Here is a 20,237-nt window from a genome sequence, read left to right on the forward strand (position 1 = left end):
ACATACTTTTTACCGAACTAGTCATTGTGTCCAAAAGTAGAGGGTTAACAAAAGACCCAGAACAGCCAAAGCCATCTTGATCAAAAAGAACAAAACTGGAGGAATCACATTACCTGACTTCAAATTATACTACAGAACTATAGTAACCAAAACAGCACGGTACTGGAATAAAAACAGAAACATAGAATGATAGAACAGAAATAATCCATACATCTACAGTGAACTCATTTTCAATAAAGATGCCAAGAATATACATTGGAGGAAAGACAGTCTCTTCAATAAATGGTGCTGGGAAAACTGGATATCCATGTGCAGAAGAATAAACCTAGATCCCTATCTCTCACCATATACAAAAATCAAAACAGCTTAAATATAAGACCTCAAATTATGAAACTACTAAAGAAAACATTGGGGAATTCTCTAGGACAAGGGGTCTCCAATCCCCGGGTCATGAACCAGTACCAGTCTGTGGTCTGTTAGGAATCAGGCTGCACACCAGGAGATGAATGGTAGGTGAGCTAGCCTTACCTGCTGAGCTCTGCAGTGGCTTGAGATTCTCACAGGGGCATGAACCCTATTGTGAACTGTGCATGCGAGGGATCTAAGTTGTGTGCTCCTTATGAGAATCTAATGCCTGATGATTTGAGGTGGAGCAGTTTCATCCACCACCACCCTGTCCATGGGAAAACTGTCCCAGATAAGAACTGAGTGATCTACTCTGACCATAAAGGTGGTGCAGAATCTGAGGAGGAAGAGGCTGTGGGCTCACCTTCCTCTTCCCGTCCTGTCCACCCTCCACCATGCTCAATAACCCTTTGTGACTGTTCCATAGCTCTGGAATGCTGGACTGGGGCTCCAGACTAAAGTGTACATTCTCTGTGTCCAGTTGCTGAGACAGCAGCATGCTTGAGATGATGGAGAAGTGTAGCTGTTTTCTCCTGCATATAAGTGAGGCCTGGAGAATTAGTTCTCTCTTTTCTATTTTTGTATGGAATTGCTATTTTCTTTCTGTCATGTTCCTGAATTCAGTGGAATCCATAACTACCACTGTTCGTAGAAAGCAGAGACATCAATTAGGCATGGTAAAGAAAAGCGCCTGAATATCACTTTCCATTATTCTGAATTAAATATTGGAAAAGAGATACACCAGGAATGAGAGTACTGGGAAAAGATGAGAACATCATTAGTCTTAGAGAACAGGGTAGGCAGGTCAGGGGAGAGAACAGAGCCTAGGGCTTCTAACTAAAGGTCACAAATAATTTATCTGAGTGTGAGAGAGGTCTTCAAAGTAAAATCCCAAACACTGTGATTCAGGGTTATGAATTGGCTGATGAAGGGAGTTCAGCACACTCAAACAGGACAGCCCTTCAATATCGTTTCATCAGCCACTTCCCCATCCCATCTCAGGTGACCCTGGGGACAAATTTCTCCCTTGTATAGAGCCAACATGGAAAGCAATGGCGAGCCCCTGAAAAACTTTGATCTGATATGTTCGCATAGATAGATATAGATAAACATAGATATAGATAGGTGAATATAGATTAGATATCAGGTTAATAATAGCTATTTAGATAGTGTGTATGTATATACATATATATATATATATATATATAGAGAGAGAGAGAGAGAGAGAGAGAGGGGCTTGGATCCCGAAAATCTTAAGATATCCCAGGAATTTTTTGTAGCACAATTATATTTTAAAAAGCAACTCATTTTTGAAAGCATAACACACAGAATGAAAGTATACATGTCTTACACACACAGTGACATAGTTCCTCACATACTGAATATATGTCAAAGTAGCAGCATGTCAGAAACAGTTTACTCAGGACTTAGAAGCCTCTCTAGTGCTCTGTGCCAGTCAGTACCTAAGTAAGACCAACCCTTCTGCCTCTGCCCTGCGAGTAGACATTATCACTTCTAATAGCATGATTATTTTTGCTCGATATGGTTTCATCCATTTCATGTGTATTTATTGATCTGATTGTTACAATAATCCTATGAGATCAATACTATTATTCTTCCCATATTACAGATGAGGAAACTAGGGAGCATAATGTTCATGGTACTTGCTATGGTCATATTGCTATTAAATAGCTGAGCTAGAATCCAAACCAGGAACTCTGGCTCTAAAGTCAAACCCTTTGGTCACTAAATTGTGCTGTCTAAAATATCATGGCAAGCTCGATCAACAGTCTGAGTCAAGACAATTAGATGTGTTTAGAGAAATAACCACTAACTACCACACAGCACTTTGTAGATTGTTCTGCACATACCCTTTGACTTCCTCCTACTTACGGCTCAGACCCTGTAAGCAGGCGTCAACCTCTGAGGGAAAAAGACTTGCCCAAAAGCCACCACTAAAAAGGAGAAGATTTGAGCTGAGAACAGATTGGGGTCTATTATTTTCTTCACCATTTCACAAAGGACAGGAGACAACAGACCAAGAGGATTTCATGAGTAATCCTTTTCTCCAGTGAGGCCAGCTAGGCACTCTGGACATGGTTGGTGCTAAACTTGTAAGTCCTAGTCAGGCCCTGTCTCTTGACTGAAGATTTATATGTTACTCAACCCCTCAGAATCCTTGGGGTACCCAAGTTCTTCACTGCACTTATGCAGGTGACAGGAGGTCTATCTGTGACCCAGAGAGATGCTGTAGGAAGATAAGGCAATAATGAGGAAATGAGTGAAGCATAGAGTGAGTAAGGCAGATGCTGTGATTTTGGGTCTCCACCAGGGTAACTTGTGAAGAAGAGAAAGAAAGAAGAGAAAGAAAGAACCTAACCTTGGGGAAACATGATATCCACTGAGTACATGAAGTTTTCCATCAGCACACCTAGACTCAAATCCTATCTCTGCCAATCACTTGTGCACTCTACGTGGGTCACCTCTTCTCTCAGCGTCCTGCTTTCTTCATTGATAAAGTAAGCTTAATAGTATTACTATTCACACTGTAACAGGTGGATTAAATCATGTAACATATTATTTGTTTTATAGATGGCACATACGTATTTTATAGATAGCACATAATCAACAGATTTTTTCTTTCTTTCCCTGTTCTTTCTTAACACTGATGAAAGAAAAGAAAAACAATGTTTTCTTTTAATGCCTTCTTAGTATTGAGTGCTCTCATCAATTCTGCATTCATGACAAACAACAAAGTCTAACTTAGATACATTAAACAAAGAGAAAAGAACACTGAACATACAGGCAGAACCAGCTATGAATCCTATCTCTGCCCCTCACCATTCACTAAATGGATGTCTTAAAGACATCACTTACCAATTCTGATCTGCAGATCACTCCTCATATCATCTCTGCTAAGAGAGAAAATTATAAAATGCTACCAAAGTATGAGTGAGTTTTATGACTAGGTAGTAAAGAATAGGAAACCAGTGAATCAATAAACTCACAGTGTGGTGGTTTACAGACATTATCTGCATGGCAGCTGAATATACTTCCCTAGAAGTATCCCCATCTGGTCAGAGATGGCCTTTACTGCGATGGCCATCCTTGTCTAGTCTTACTTAGGTTTCAGTATTTTTGCAGAACTAGCATCCCTGGTGTACGAAAAATGTGATAAATGAGCTCTCTGTGCAGTCATCTACACCCTCTCTGAAGAGCATCTGGATTTTATTTATCCACATTAATAAAGAGAGCCCATTTGTTTGATGGAAAGAAGTAGGATTTCAAACTCATTTTCCTTAAGTTTTGCATGGTCTCAATCATCTGGCAATAGGAGAAATGTAAAGGAAAATAACAGTTATGTGTAAACAAAATTGACAAAGTTGCATCATAGGGAATATAGCTAACATCTGCATAAAAGGTTTATATATACTTTTAAGAGGGGCGTATAAAACCATAATTCATAAGAATAATAAAAAGTACAATTAATGCCATAAAATGAAACCCAAATAGAATTAAGAACAGCAAGTGAAGCAAATGGAAAAACACTGTAGCCCCCTAGTACTCAAAAACTATTAAACAATTATTCTTGAAATTTTAGCTTATTAAATAAGCAGTTAGACAATATACCCGATTAAATAAAGTATTAATTTTATATGCTTTGTGCCACTATATCCATTCCCTGAAGTCAATCCTAGTTTGTAAAAAGGTTACAAAATTATATCCAATAATACAAACACACATTTTTCTCCAGGTACTACCTTCTTTCTCTTCTTCCATTCACAGATAAACTTCTAAAAGAAGTTTCCATCCACTTTGTCTCCAACCTCTCCTCCTATTTACTCTAGTCAATATATTCCAATCTGGATTTTGACAAATTAATTCTGGCAAACCACCCCTTTCTTTTCCTAAATGTAAAACGTCATGTTTTAAACACGTTTCTTCCCTTAAACACCCTCTTATCACAATTTTCTCCTGGTTGTCCTCCTATTTTGCTCCTGGATGTCCTCCTATCATTTCATTGAAATGCCCTTTTCAGGTTCCTCACTCTGTTCACTACATTAAGATGTAAAGGTCCTCAAGATTCAGGTTTTGGTCTTCTGATTCACTACACAATTTCTGCCAGACCTCATCCATCCTTGGGCTTTCAGGAAAAAAGTATAGCCCAGCTCCCAAATGAACATCTCTAGCCATGCACTCTGTAAATTCCAGAACTGTGCATCCAATTTTCAAGGCTTAAAATCCTCCAGTTTCTGGTGATAAAAACCACTTTACTTTTGCCTATGGTGTCAGTTTATGATACAGTTGAAATTAATTGGTTGATTAATAATTTTCTTTCTCTCTCGGCAAAAAGTTTCAAGAGGGCTGAAGCTGTGTTTCCTTTATTCACTTTTCTATCCTGAAAACAGTCACATATCAAGTGTTCCATACAGTGTGAATGGAATGAATGAACTCAACTTCACTTGAGGCTGCAAAATCAAACTTGGCATTGATTTATTGAGTAAGGCCAGGTATGGTGGCTTATGCCAGTAATCCCAGCAGTGTGGGAGGCTGAGATGGGAGGATTGCTTGAGGCTAGGAGTTCGAGGCTGTAGTGAGCTATGATCCTGCCACTGCACTCCAGCTTAGGTGACACAGCAAGACCTTGTGTGTGTGTGTGTGTGTGTGTTTAACAAACAAATGCAAAAAGATCTGAAAGTAAAACTTGAAATAATAAAGAGAATAATTTTCAAAATATAAAGTGAGGAGCTGGGCGTGGTGGCTCACGCCTGAAATCCCAGCACTTTGGGAGGCTGAGGCGGATGGATCACGAGGTGAGGAGTTTGAGAGCAGCCTGGCCAGCATGGTGAAACTCCATCTTTACTAAAAATACAAAAAATTAGCCAGGCACAGTGGCGCACACCTGTAGTCCCAGTTACTCAGGAGGCTAAGGCAGGAGAACTGCTTGAACCTGGGAGGCGGAGGTTGCAGTGAGCCGAGATGGCACGACTGTACTCCAGCCTGGGTGACAGAGCGAGACTCCATCAAAACAAAACAAAACAAACAAACAAACAAAAATATATAAACTGAACACTTTTTAATGTAATTAGCACAGTGTTAAAGGTGAACATTTCATATAAGCAAAAATACTGAATACAATAAATGTAGTAGACTCAATAACTAAGTACATAGGTAAATTAATAATATCATCCATGGTGAGCTAATGCCCCTAAGGACTGGATGCTTTATCATATAGACATTACCAGCAAGTATTGTGACAAATTTGATTCAATCATTTCATTATGCAGGCAAAAAAGACAGTCTTTTAAAATAACTAAACATATGGGAATACAATGAAGAGTCTCTATACAGTAATAATTTCATTATTATTACTGTATAGGAACAAGTCTGTTCCTAAGCTATTAATCTTACTTGCAAGTTTGATGAAAAAGAGAAGGATCTCATGATTTCTTGCTCCAACTTCCCAGGTACAGAGGCTCTATTCTTTCTTTTCCAGATAGAGACTGATTCCTTGGAAGTAGCTCTTCACAGCATTATGGAGTTGTCATGCCCCAAGAGAGCCCTTCCACCCCTAACTCATGCAACAAGTAGGGCTCCAGGACTTCCCAATGCTGATAAAATTTCAGTGAATAATTTCTCCAGGCCAGTTTCATTCCAACCAACCTCTTGTGTTGAATAGGTTGACAATCTGCTGGAGCACCTTGTGGAGGTCAGTGGTAGTCTAAGCCTTCTGAATTTTGCTGCCATCCATCGGAAACAATAGAAAACATTCAAAACAGATGAACTGTCCATCAATCGGGCACTGGTTAAATAACTTATAACAACTCTGAGGGCAACAATAGAATTGTTTAAAAATATAAATAAGCTCTCTATAGTAATTCAGGAAGATCTTGAAGTGAAAAAAGAAAAATGCAGAACAGTGTACATGGTATGCTATCTTTTACATAAAAATGAGGAGAGTGTAATAAAAACATGACTATTCTTACTTTGCACACGCTTAAAGAACTAGAAGGACTTAAAAGACATAAACTTCAAAATTTGGAAAATGGAAGAAACTGTGTCAAAGTATACATTGATTTGTATGTCAAAATTTAAATTTACCACTAATTAAAAAAATGTAAATTAATAAAATACTTAAAAAGGGAAAAGTCAGCAGAAGGGAAAGGCACAAACATTGCTCATGATAATATTTTGGAAATACTGTCTTGGATCAGCATTTTACTAAATATTATCCATAACAGGGCTAAAATTTTGCTACCAGATTCTGTAAATTTACTACAGATTCTATAGAACAATGGAGGATAAGAAGGTACATATTCAGGAACAAACAATGGGCAAAGGAAACTATAGTATGTTATTGAAAAATTATGTAGCCATTTTTAAAATTATGGAAAACAAAGGCATTTCAAGCCAAAAATTTAGACTATATCATTTATATAATAAAGTAACAATCTAGTAGAGACAAATATTTTGCCTTTGAAATTATAACAAATTTGAAAATACGAACCAAAATTGTAACTAAGGTATCTATTACATAATGTGGGATAACAATTATTGTTTTGTAGAGGAAAAAAAAAAATTAAGCATCCAGGTTTCCTCTCAATTTATACAAAAGCCGCGTTTCACTGTTATTCAAAAAAACAGAAACTAGGAATTGCAAAGTTTTAAAAAATGTATGCATTTGGGGAACGTAAGAGCTCAGATATGTGAAAAACTTACATCAAACATGCAGCATAATATACGTGCACACATTCTGTCCTATTTTGTCCCACATACAAGGCAGATCTAAGGAGCCGGGCTCGCGCCCACTCCAGACAGCTCGTCTTCCTCAACCCCCGCCCTCCCCGCCTCCCGCACACTTCCTCCCCCTTCCCCACCCCCACACGCCCGCCCACTGACGAGCTCTGGAGGCCGCGCAGCCGCAGTAGCCGCTACGGCCGCTCCCACCCCGCGGGATCCTGGGAGTAAGCTTTTCCGGAAGGAGCGGCTCGGCGTCGGGGCTAGGCGGGTATTCTAGGCCCAAGCCCAGTCCCAGGCCTGTGTTCCAGGTCCTTGCTCAAAGACAGGTCGGTGGCCGCTGCGACACTCTAGGTACAGCGGAGGGCGCAGCGGGCCGTTCGCTGAGGTTCCCGGACCCGCCGCCGAGCGGGCCGTGGAGCCACAGTACGTGGCGGCGCCTCTTCGTTGCCCGAAGCGGAACTGCTGAAGGAGCGGCAGCGCAGGCCGGACGAGGTGAACCGGGTCATTTAACCGCCTTCAGGTGATGAATCATCTGTCTAATAATCAGATTTGAGGTCCACAGCCCTTTGTGGTCCTGCTACAGGGCGATTTTCAGTGGATGACTGACTGGCGTGGCCTGAGGGGTGCCGCAGTGGCTGCCTTCCCTTGATAAGGAAACGAGCTTTCTGTTCTTTGTGGACACCTCGTTGCCTGTAAAACATTCCGGTTATAACTTCTTTCTCCGGCTTGCATCTCTGTGCAAGAGGAAAGCTTTCACATGAAAGTGTCCCTTGGTAACGGCGAAATGGGCGTCTCTGCCCATTTGCAGCCTTGTAAGGCAGGAACCACACGCTTTTTTACCAGCAATACACACAGTTCGGTGGTACTGCAAGGCTTTGATCAGCTTAGAATAGAAGGATTGCTTTGTGATGTGACTCTGGTACCAGGTGATGGAGATGAAATCTTCCCTGTTCACAGAGCTATGATGGCGTCTGCTAGTGATTATTTCAAAGCTATGTTCACAGGTGGAATGAAAGAACAAGATCTGATGTGCATTAAGCTTCATGGGGTGAACAAGGTTGGTCTGAAGAAAATCATTGATTTTATTTATACTGCAAAACTTTCTCTTAATATGGACAATCTTCAGGACACACTTGAAGCTGCTAGTTTTTTACAAATATTACCCGTTTTGGATTTCTGTAAAGTATTTCTTATATCAGGAGTCTCTTTAGATAACTGTGTTGAGGTTGGACGAATTGCTAACACCTACAATCTCATAGAAGTGGATAAATATGTTAATAATTTCATCCTGAAGAACTTTCCTGCTTTATTGAGTACTGGGGAGTTTCTAAAACTCCCTTTTGAACGGCTTGCCTTTGTGCTTTCCAGTAATAGTCTTAAGCACTGTACCGAACTCGAACTCTTTAAGGCAGCCTGTCGCTGGCTAAGGTTGGAAGACCCTCGGATGGATTATGCTGCAAAATTAATGAAGAATATTCGATTCCCACTGATGACACCACAGGATCTCATCAATTACGTGCAGACAGTAGATTTCATGAGAACAGACAATACCTGCGTGAATTTGCTTTTGGAAGCCAGCAATTACCAAATGATGCCATATATGCAGCCAGTGATGCAGTCAGATAGAACTGCCATTCGATCTGACTCCACTCACTTGGTTACATTAGGAGGAGTTTTGAGGCAGCAGCTCGTTGTCAGTAAAGAATTACGAATGTATGATGAAAGGGCACAAGAATGGAGATCTTTAGCCCCGATGGATGCTCCCCGTTACCAGCATGGTATTGCTGTCATTGGAAACTTTCTTTATGTAGTTGGTGGTCAAAGTAATTATGATACAAAAGGAAAAACTGCTGTTGATACAGTTTTCAGATTTGATCCTCGGTATAATAAATGGATGCAGGTTGCATCATTAAATGAAAAGCGTACATTCTTTCACTTGAGTGCCCTCAAAGGACATTTGTATGCAGTTGGTGGGCGCAGTGCAGCTGGTGAACTGGCCACAGTAGAATGTTACAACCCAAGAATGAATGAGTGGAGCTATGTTGCAAAAATGAGTGAACCCCACTATGGCCATGCTGGAACAGTATATGGAGGCTTAATGTATATTTCAGGAGGAATTACCCATGACACTTTCCAAAATGAGCTTATGTGTTTTGACCCAGATACAGATAAGTGGATGCAAAAGGCTCCAATGACTACAGTCAGAGGTCTGCATTGCATGTGTACGGTTGGAGATAAGCTCTATGTCATTGGCGGCAATCACTTCAGAGGAACAAGTGATTATGATGATGTTCTAAGCTGTGAATACTATTCACCAACCCTTGACCAGTGGACCCCAATTGCCGCCATGTTAAGAGGCCAAAGTGATGTTGGAGTTGCCGTCTTTGAAAATAAAATCTACGTTGTTGGTGGATATTCTTGGAATAATCGTTGTATGGTAGAAATTGTCCAGAAATATGACCCAGAAAAAGATGAGTGGCATAAAGTTTTTGATCTTCCAGAGTCACTTGGTGGCATTCGAGCTTGTACACTCACAGTTTTTCCACCTGAAGAAAACCCTGGGTCACCTTCTAGAGAATCACCTCTTTCAGCACCTTCAGATCATTCTTAGGTCTAAGGTGTAACACCTTTGCAGTACATCATGGGTGATCTAATACTTCTTCAGTTGTATCTTCTTACAGTGATTGGTACAGTTATTAGATATAAAGGTAATTGATGTTATTCGTCTTGTTTGGCTTTTAGTATGTTTATCAAGTGACTAACAAATGCATTCTGAAGATGTATTTAACATAGCTAGCTGTTTTAACAAATGAGAAAAAAAGATGTAGAAAAATGTTTAGATGTCTTTTTGTGATGTTATATAAAATTGTAGATGACTGTGGTAAATGTGTAATTATGTCCATTATGCTTCAAAGTCGAGTTTTCATCTTTGACTCCAAAATGTCAGAGGGAGGTCACTGTAACCTAAAATTAACGAAAGGTTGCCCAGTATTAATACTAGTTACCTCCCTCTTTTCATAGTTTTTGATATGTCTGTCAACTTACTCGATTGTGTGGTTGCATTCAGAATATTTGAAGTTTCTTACGCAGACAGAAATAATAAAAATACTAATTAGGAAAAAACAGTATAGCACCAAACCAGTATTTGGTATCTCTCTCTAGAGTGAGCAAGAGAGGGAGAAAGGAGAAAAAAATACACAATACAAACATACATGCCTACGCACATACATACATATGTATACACACACATAATTTAAAAATTGGCACTTCAACGATGCTGAAATTGTTTTTAAATTGAAGTTTCTTTCTTCCACAAAGCAGCCGTTTCTATTCAAATGGGAATTCAATACCAGAGAATAAATGTTTATATAGTCATACTGAATTTAGATGAGGGCTACAGCATACTAAATCAACAACCAAATTTGTCATGTGACTAAACCATTACTTCATAAGAAGCTTACATTAGTTTTTTCTACTTGTATAGTTTCTGTAGAGTACTTTTACACAGATTGGTAAAGTTCAGGTTTCAGAGAATTGTTTTTGTGCAGAAAATTTAGGTTCTTTTTTCCACCTTTTTTGGTCAGTAAAACTTAATGAAAAAAGCAAAGAAAAAAATATTCTGAACAAAGCTATAGAGTTTTAAGTTCAGCCTCCCAACTTAGTCATCCTAACATGATTATTTTGCGATTTGGGGTGATTGCCCTGGTGCTGTTCCAGTCCATGTGCATCCTGAGCTGTGTGAGCTGCCTCAAGGCTATGATCTGAGCAAGCAGGAGATACATTTTCTTCTGCATCAAGTGAGGAAAAATGTGCTTTTGGCCATGTCTCAAGGACAGGACCAACTTCAGATTCCCTAAGAAGCCAGCTACAGAGCCTCTGGAACATTATGGTCTTATGAGCAGTACTAATAGCAACCTCCAGCCTCTTCAATACCAAGGGTATCCCTACTGGTTGAGAACCACATGATAGTTTTTAATGGGACTTTTATCAGCAAATGGAGTTACAGGAATTCTCTGTAATGATTCTGAAGAGGTACTTGTCTGGAATAATTGTCTACCTGAAGAAAAAAATTTTATATATACATATGTGTATGTACACACACACACAAACACCCCTATACCTGGAAGATTGTCAGAGTGTAAATCAGGAACAACTTTATTGACAATCCCATAATAAAACTCAGGAACCAAGGCAAAATGAATTGGCTTCTAGGGGTCTGAACCTTACTGCCCATACAAGTGTTGATTCATTTTAATGCTTTTTATGATTTCTGCATTGGCAGAAATGTTCATATTTTATATATTTTTTTAATGACTCAGTTTTTTATTACTAAAAATAGCACATTTGAGTACATTTGAAAAATATAGAAATTAGAAATTAACTTTATTGAATAAGCAAGAAGTGCATCCTAATCCTTTCTTGATTATTAATGAGGTTGAATATTTGTGTATTATGGATAGCTGTGTTTCTTTGATCAAATATTCCTGTCCTTTTGCCCTTCTGTTACCTGTTGGAGTTGCTTTGTTTTTCGTATCAAGTTATAGGATCTCTTTATATAATAAATGTAATTTAACTTGCATTTGCTTGCATTTATTTCTTCCCTCAATCTATTGTAGTTTTACAATGGCAACGCTGTTAATTTTTGAGATCAAATTTGTCTTTTTCTTTTTTTTTTTTTGAGACAGGGTCTCACTCTGTTGTCCAGTTTGGAGTGCAGTGGCACGACCTGTGCTCACTGAAACCTCTGCCTCCCATGTTCAGGTGGTTCTCCTGCCTCAGCCTCCCGAGTAGCTGGGATTACAGGCATGTACCACCACGCCCGGCTAATGTTGTATTTTTAGTAGAGATGGGGTTAGGGGATAAATTTGATATGGTTTATTTTTAATGTAGTATTTCAGTGCTTATTCTGACCTACCAAAGTGGTACTGCCCTGCTTCTATTTTGTACAAGCTTTTCCTTTTATTGAAACAAAATACTTTTTATTACGTCTTATGTCTGACCCTGGTGCTTCCTATTGAAATAAGTATTGTTTTACCAGGTAAACTGCTCTACTTATATCCCCCACCTCCAGCTTCACACACCCTGCCTCTCATTCATTTACTTTCCCATATTCTGCAGTTGACAGTTCTCTTGGTATCATGCAGGTAGCTGACTAATGCTATGCTAATACAGGTTGAGCAGCCCTAATCCAAAAATCCAAAATGCTCCAAAATTTAAAACTTTTTGAGGGCTAACAGGATGCCTGCCACAAGTAGAAAATTCCACACCAGACCTCATGTGACAGGTTATACTCAAAACACAGTGAAGACTTCTTTGTTTCATGCACAACATTATTAAGCATATTATATATAATTACCTTCAGACTATGTGTATAAAACATATGTGATATATAACTGAAGTTTTAAGTAATATTGTTTAGACTTGGGTCCCTCCCCCAGGATACATCATGTACATGCAAATATTCCAAAATCCAAAACACTTCTAGTCCCAAGCATTTCAGATAAGGGATATTCAACTTGTACTGCTCATTAAACCTGGAGTTCGTTATAGAGAGAAATTTTAGGTGGTTGAAATGATTAAGTAGAGAGAGATTTATTTTCATAAGCTGGTAATTTTTTAAAGAAAGTTCAGACTGGAAAAATATTTAGAGGATAAAAACTAAAAGCACATAAAGCACTCTTAACATTTCTTGTTTTAGTTTTTCTGGTAAGTATTCAAAAATTAACATTTGCTAGCTTTTTTGGTATGTCTGTTATAGAAAGTACAGGAAAATAAAAGCAAACAAAAAGTAATTATCAGTGATTCCACATGCTGAAGATAATTTCTATTAATACTGAGTATATTATATATATATATACACATACATATGTGCAGGCATTTGTCAAATATTTTTCAAATATGCCAGACCTTAGGCTAAAAGCTGGATAATGAAAACAAATCCACCTTCCAAAGACACAGACTCCTATTATGACTTTATCTTATTTTTTAAAAGCTGTATAAAAAAATTGTAAGGTGGCCAGGCGCAGTGGCTCAAGCCTGTAATCCCAGCACTTTGGGAGGCCGAGACGGGCGGATCACGAGGTCAGGAGATCAAGACCATCCTGGCTAACACGGTGAAACCCCATCTCTACTAAAAAATACAAAAAAAAAAAACTAGCCGGGCGAGGTGGCGGGCGCCTGTAGTCCCAGCTACTCGGGAGGCTGAGGCAGGAGAATGGCGTAAACCCGGGAGGCGGAGCTTGCAGTGAGCTGAGATCCCGCCACTGCACTCCAGCCTGGGCGACAGAGCCAGACTCCCTCTCAAAAAAAAAAAAAAAATTGTAAGGTGTTTTTTTTCTAATTATCAAATGCACATGTATTTAGAAAAACAGATTCCATTTTTACTCAGATAAATCCAGACTTAAATTTCTTTCCCAATTGCTAGAAGTAATATTTATGTAGTTGGCCTGCAATGCAAACACATTTCACTCATGTTCAGATTTTTGTAATCAAAGTTATTTTGTTCTCACTATAAGGCAGTAAACTCCTACAGGACATTTTTAAACTACATAAATGTACCATAAAGAGAATTAAAATCAATGTGCCATCCCCAGCTCAACTGATTATAAACAATTGCTGAAAGATCGTGGGGTAAGCTTAACTCTCTAAAACTTCAGCTTTGTCATACATCTATCAGGTTGGGTGTGGTCAATAATAATTATATTTATATCAGATTTGTAAGGAAATAATATAAAGCGATTAGCATAAGATATGCACAGAAGCAGTCAGTGAATGATAGTTGTTACTAACAAAGTTGGGATTTTATAATTTTTGGCTTTTGCTTCATCTTAATGATTTTCAGACTATTTGAAAGTGTTCAGTGTCTATACTAAATATTTCATTCCATGAACATGCCATATTATTCCGTTTCCTTATGTGTAGATATTTAAATGTCTACCATAAATTTTCACCATAATAAAGCAAGATGTAATATTCTTACATAAAACTTTGCCCATATCTACTATCCTATGATAAATGTTAAGTAAAATCTGAATCATATAGTGTTAACTTTTTTAGGGCCTTAAAACGTATTTCCAGGATTATACCAATATGCATTTTTAGCGGAACTGTGTTCAGTAACTATTTCAAAGGAAATCTTTACAGATCTAGTTATTTTACTGTTTGGATTTACATATCTTTAATTACTAGTTACAATTTCTTGTTTATTGAGCATGTGTATTTTTCATACATAAATCATTTGCTCCTGTCTTTTGCTTTAATTGTCCTCTTTGCTATAAATACTTTTTTATACTCTATACTTTTTTATTCAAGTTAATGTGATCAAATATGTTCATCTCTTTTGTATGTTGACCTTTTGGTGGTATTTTTGTTTTTTTAATTTGGGGTGTGTGTGTAGTGGTGGTGGTTATTACATAGTACTGATGTGGTATTACTTGTTCTTGATCCTATAGCTCTATAGCTTTGTGATTACTAGTTCTTGACATGTTAGGGTGGCATCTACTGCTTGTCTCCTGTTCAAGTAGCTTTTCTTTTTAGTTAAAATGAGGATGAGTTTTTCCTTAAAATTAATAAAATTTCATTTTTATATTAAGATTAATCATTCTTTTTTTTTTTTTTTTTTTTTTTTTTTTTTTTTTGAGATGGAGTCTCACTATGTTGACCAGGCTGGTCTTGAACTCCTAGCCTCCAGTCATCCTCCTATTTCGGCCTCCCAAAGGGCTAGAATTACAGGCGTGAGCCACTGCACCTGGCTATATTAAAATTAATCTTTATTCTCTTATTTACAGAAAGGATTTGCCCACTTGTTTTCTGTGAGCCAAAAAGACAGTTTTTTTCCTTTGTAACATAGCAGAATTAGTGGGGTTTTTTTGGTCATTTTTTAATGCTTTCTTGAATAATTTTTTTTTATCATTAGGTAGTATAATTATCCCAGTATTTTATGTTGTTATTATTGATACAACTTTCTACCAGACTTTTGGCATAAAATCTAATGTATTTTTTCAAATTATCCAATTTTTCCATAACCACTTTTTGAGTATCAGCAATTCAGTAGAATTGCTGAATTTTTATGCTTTTAAAAAAATCATATAAAATCTTATAGGCAATCAATTTAGAGTATTTTTCTTCACTTCCGATGATCTTTTTTCAAGTTGAGTCTTTGAAATATACGTGTGTGTGTGTGTGTGTGTTTGTATTTCTGCTTTGAATGGAATTTTGTTATGTTCTGAACTCTTGGTAGAAGTAGGAAATACGTGGTTTTAGCATAATGGTTTTTTGTCTACCGACACTCATTGATTCTTCAGTTTTTTGGGTCAATTCTCATATTTTCACCTGAAGTAACCATTATCTGCATATTATAAAAGCCAATTTCATATTATTTGTTTAATATGAAACATTAAAGCATGGTTCATACTTCCAGCAAAATTATAGTAGTGACCAAGGAATTGTGTCTTATGTGTAATTTTAATAGGGGTAATTCTAGTTTTAGAATTCCTTTGTTACAGGGAAATATCCTTGATCTTGTTTATGAAGTTCCTCATTAATTAGGAGTCTTAAAAAATTAGGGTTATATATCTTCATTACAAAATGATTTCTGTACCAGCTGATCCAAATTTTTCTTAGTACCATTGATGGGTTGAAGGAAAGGCTATTTCTTGGCTATGTGAACAGTGTGTCATTACCCATTTCTTCATTTATTTAGTAAAATTTGTTGAGATGACAATTTAATTTTTCTCATGTCAAATACTGAAGAAGAGTCTGTTTTTTAATTGTTTTCAACTTGGGTTAGAAAGCACTTTTATATATCGATGAGTGCATTGTCAATTGGTATAGAGTTTAGAATGTAATTTGGCAAAAGTAGTAAAATGATCTTTCAAGTTTCATGCCTTTTGGACAGTAAGCATATTTCTAGAATTAATAAGTGACAGAAAATAAGCCAGAAATAGTCATCTCAGCATGATACTACTATTTGCTTCCTAATATGACCACACTAGACCTTCCATTAAAATGTTTTTAAATGGATTTTTAAAGATTCTTCCCACCTTAATTTTGATACTTTTATCTACATCCTCTAGTATTCAATTGTTGAGCATATATTTGAATGACTGGATGATGATTAGAATAAAAGACTTAGATATCCATTAAGGATGACTGAACACGTAACAGAACTGTTGAACTGTGCACATGAGCCAGATGCACTAGTACACAGAGTAGGTAGTTCCTCTGTAAAAGTCTCAGAGTGGCTGCTTTCCAGGGGCTAATGTTATTTTGCCATCTACTGGTTGAAATTAAGTCTTTGTTTAGCTAGATTACAGAAAATATATCTCCTTTATCAAAACAACAGTAATAACAAAACCCTGAAATTTTTATAGCACATGTGGAAGTTCAAAGTTGGCAGCTTATATAAATTACATAAGTGAATATTAAAAACCTTTGGTAATTTTTTGGTGTATGGTAGATCAAAGAGAAGAATTTTTTTATATTACTTAAAAATACAGATTTAAATAGCTATGACCTTTATTTTATTTATAAATTCATATACATTGAATTTTAAAATCTGCAACATTTCATCTGGATTCTAAGCATTCATACCCACTACTTGCTTTTTCCTTTGAGTGGATTCCCTATACCATTTTTATTTTTAGTTTTTAGCAGACAGCCTCATCACAAAGACATGTGTAGAATAAATCTTTTCAACAGCAGAAAGGATGTAATATGCATTATATCCAGTTATAAGTAAATATGACAACCTCATTTAAGAAATTTTTATATTGGTTTGCTCGTGTGGGTATGAGGATCAAATCATGACTGCCATAGCCACATAATTTTCACCCGGCCAGCCAGAGACAAATATACATATGCATATACATGTGTTTGATGTAAAATAGCTTTTGGACCAGCTGATCCAAATTTTTCTTAGAGCCATCCATGGGCTCAAAGAAAGCCTATTTCTTGACTATGTGAACAGTAAGAATGGCATCAACTACCCATTTCCTTATTCTCCATGTTATTGTCTCAGAACAAAATATTCTTATACACCAAGCATTTTTCCCTCAAGATGGATGTATATAACAGGTGATCTCTTAATAGTGCCTCCTGAAGGATATCAAGAGTGCACATATCTTTTCTACATAAAACTGAAGGAGCAAGATTCAATTTCATGCAATCTTAGCTCAAGATGTGTATAAAGCTGTTGACAGCAACCAAGTAACCTAAACTTCAGAAGTTTCGTTGTCTAGAGCGCCTTCTCCAATTTAAGTCCAAAGAGTAAGTCTAGCTCTTTACTGGTCCATCTTCAAAAAGGCTATTACAATACCGCCTTACAATCTCTTATAATGGAAGTTTATCATTCTTTGCTTATTTCACCCAAGTGCCAGTCAACAGAGTACATGTTTGTGTGTGGTGGGGATGGGAGGCAGGTCTAACTTCTACTGATTCAAACAGCTTTGTCTTACTTAAGGAGTATACTTTATCACTTAGAAGTCAAAAAATTCTTCCAGCCAGGAATTAGTAATCCATTAGAACTTATTTCTAATTCATGTTAAATCATGAACCAAAACATACTCAATATAAAAACCTAATTTGAGTCAGTGTAATATTTATTTCTTCATACTTCATTTCTACATACAAAGCAGTGTTTACTTCAATTATTTATTACTCTCTCCATCCTTCTCCAGATAAGAAAATCACAGATTTCACAAAACCTTTCATATATGTATATACATATACTTGAAGGCATCAGTTAACTCAAAGATTAAGGAAAAAGTTTTTGTTTTGCTTTTGTTGTTGTTTTTGTTGTTGTTGTTACTGTTTGTTTTTTGAGATGGAGTTTCACTCTTGTCACCCAGGCTGGAGTGTAGTGGCGTGATCTCGGCTCACTACAATCTCTGCCTCCCCGGTTCAAGCGATTCTCCTGCTTCAGCCTCTGGAGTAGCTGGCATTACAGGCGCCTGCCACCACCCCTGGCTAATTTTTGTATTTTTAGTAGAGACGGAGTTTCACCATGTTAGCCAGGCTGGTCTCGAACTACTGACCTCAGATGATCCACCCGCCTGGACCTCCCACAGTGCTGGGATTACAGGCGTGAGCCGCCACCCCCAGCCAGAAAAAGTTTTCTAATTTTCAAGGCCTGACTCTACATTAATAATCCCTCCCATGCCCTGGACTAGCTGTACTTTATCCTGCAAGGGGAATAAGTTATGGATTCCATTGGTATGTCTATTTTGTTCACTTCTTGGGCTGCAATATCGACCCTTCCCATTCACCGTTACCACTTACCTAGTAGATAGTCTAGCCACTTACAACAGGTTCATGACTACCATTTGGGAATGCCTCTATGAGACCAAGGAGATCCATTGAAACTCAGCCCCCAAATCCAATGTCACTTTCCTTTTGACATCTGTAGTTTCAACATCTATCATAACCATGCCTACTCATTATCTGTAAAACACTCTTTCTACATTAAGGGATACTCTCACATTATGAATTCTAGTTGTGATTGTTTTAAAATATATTCACAGATTTTCTCATATTCTTTTCTTTCCTCCTTTGACTTATGTGTTGGATGCAGTGATTCCCATCTAATGAATACAATGAAACAATAGTGTTTAAATTATAGACTAGGTCATAAAAAATTGTGCACTTCCTCCATGTTTATCTCTTATCACTTCCTCCAGTACAGGCCAACTGCCATGTTGTGAGCACATACCACATAGCTCCATGGAGAGGCCCACGTGACTGTGATGAAGAGCTGAGACTCCCTATCAGTGGCCACGTGAGTGACCCATGTTAAAAACAGATCCGCCAGCCCAAATAGAGCCTTCAGACAACTGCGGCCCCAGCTGGCATCTTGACAGCAACACATGAGAGATTCTAAGCCCACCGAAGCTGGTCTTGAATTATTGATTCACAAAAACTGTTAGGTAATAAATGTGTGTTGTTTTAAACCACTGAGTTTTTGATTAATTAATTATGCATCAATGGAAAACCAAATCACCAATGCAGGCAAAATAATGTACATTTCAAGCCTCCCTTGTAGATAGGACATGGGCACCAAGAAAAACTTGCCAATCTGGAGCACCTGCATGAGCTTTTGATCCTAAAGTGTCCACAAGAAGATATACGCTCTGCATGGTGTTTCTGTATTTGTTGGCTGAGTTGTTGACTTTCTATGGTGGAAAGTTCAGGTTTTAGGAAAATAAACGGCATCAGAGAATGGAAGTTCTTTCTAGTTCTTACTAGAGCAGCATCATCAACAGTGGGTTTTTATATCTGGACAGTTCTCTGGTTTAATTTTTGATATTTTTGTCTGGAGGCTTAGTCTACAGCTTGTTTCTATGGCATCCCAAAAATTCAGCAAGCATCTTAACACCTCTGTTTAGTCATCAGTCTTACATTCAGCTTTACTCTTTACTACAACCTAATAAATACCTTCCAAACCTGTTACCTATCTCATTGGGTACAATAACTCTGCCCTAATGGGTTCACTTCCCACCTTTCTAACCAGTATGTGCAAGCAAACCCCAACCCAGTTTTCAAAGGGCAGCTGTAAGAGTTTTCTAATATGTATTTGTTGACATCTATTCACTGCTTAAAACATCTCGATATTTCTAATTATCATTTCTGTGAATCATACTCCCATATTTGCTTGCAAAGCCTTTTACAATGCAACACCTGCTTCCTATTCTAACTTCTGCTTTCTCCCTCCCTCCCTTCTACCTCTACATATTTCTAAACCTTCTTCACTGTTTGCTCCTGCATGCACCCTCTGGCCACTACATATTCACATCTGCTGTTCCCTGTTTCTGACCCTTTGAACATCCCACATTTACTTGGTTAACTCCCACAGGTCCTTGAGATGCCAGCTTAGCGGTTACTTCTCCTGGATGCTTTCCGTGATGGAATCAAGTCCTACATGCTTCCAGAATCTGGTACTTTCCCTGTCACAGTCATTAGCATTACTTTAATCAAATGCTCACTTGCCCACATCCCACCAGACTGGAAACTCTGTCATTCCCTGAAAGCAGAGAATGTGTCTACTTTTTTTCATTGTAACTGGCACCATCCACACAGCCAGCAAATAAAAGGTATTT

General features: G+C 37.8%; 1 protein-coding gene and 1 long non-coding RNA gene across 3 annotated transcripts; both read left to right on the top strand.

Moving 5' to 3' along the window:
• The first annotated feature begins 7,608 nt into the window (after positions 1-7,608).
• Positions 7,609-19,091, top strand: LOC126937621 (uncharacterized). Its single transcript, XR_007719792.1, has 2 exons — positions 7,609-7,666; positions 18,827-19,091. It is a non-coding gene; the product is annotated as an uncharacterized LOC126937621 (long non-coding RNA).
• KLHL9 (kelch like family member 9) lies at positions 7,660-19,091 on the top strand. Of its 2 annotated transcripts, none has more exons than XM_050761136.1 (2): positions 7,660-9,854; positions 18,822-19,091. In XM_050761136.1, the coding sequence occupies exon 1, from the start codon at positions 7,904-7,906 to the stop codon at positions 9,755-9,757; it is 1,854 nt and encodes a 617-aa protein (XP_050617093.1). In that variant the 5' UTR covers positions 7,660-7,903; the 3' UTR covers positions 9,758-9,854; positions 18,822-19,091. The 2 variants fall into 2 exon arrangements, with proteins under 2 accessions (XP_050617093.1, XP_050617094.1); XM_050761137.1 differs by lacking the exon at positions 18,822-19,091 and adding an exon at positions 11,832-13,099.
• Positions 19,092-20,237: the final 1,146 nt, after the last annotated feature.

The sequence above is a fragment of the Macaca thibetana genome, chromosome 15 (genome assembly GCF_024542745.1).
Source record: "Macaca thibetana thibetana isolate TM-01 chromosome 15, ASM2454274v1, whole genome shotgun sequence".
Lineage (NCBI taxonomy): Eukaryota > Metazoa > Chordata > Mammalia > Primates > Cercopithecidae > Macaca > Macaca thibetana.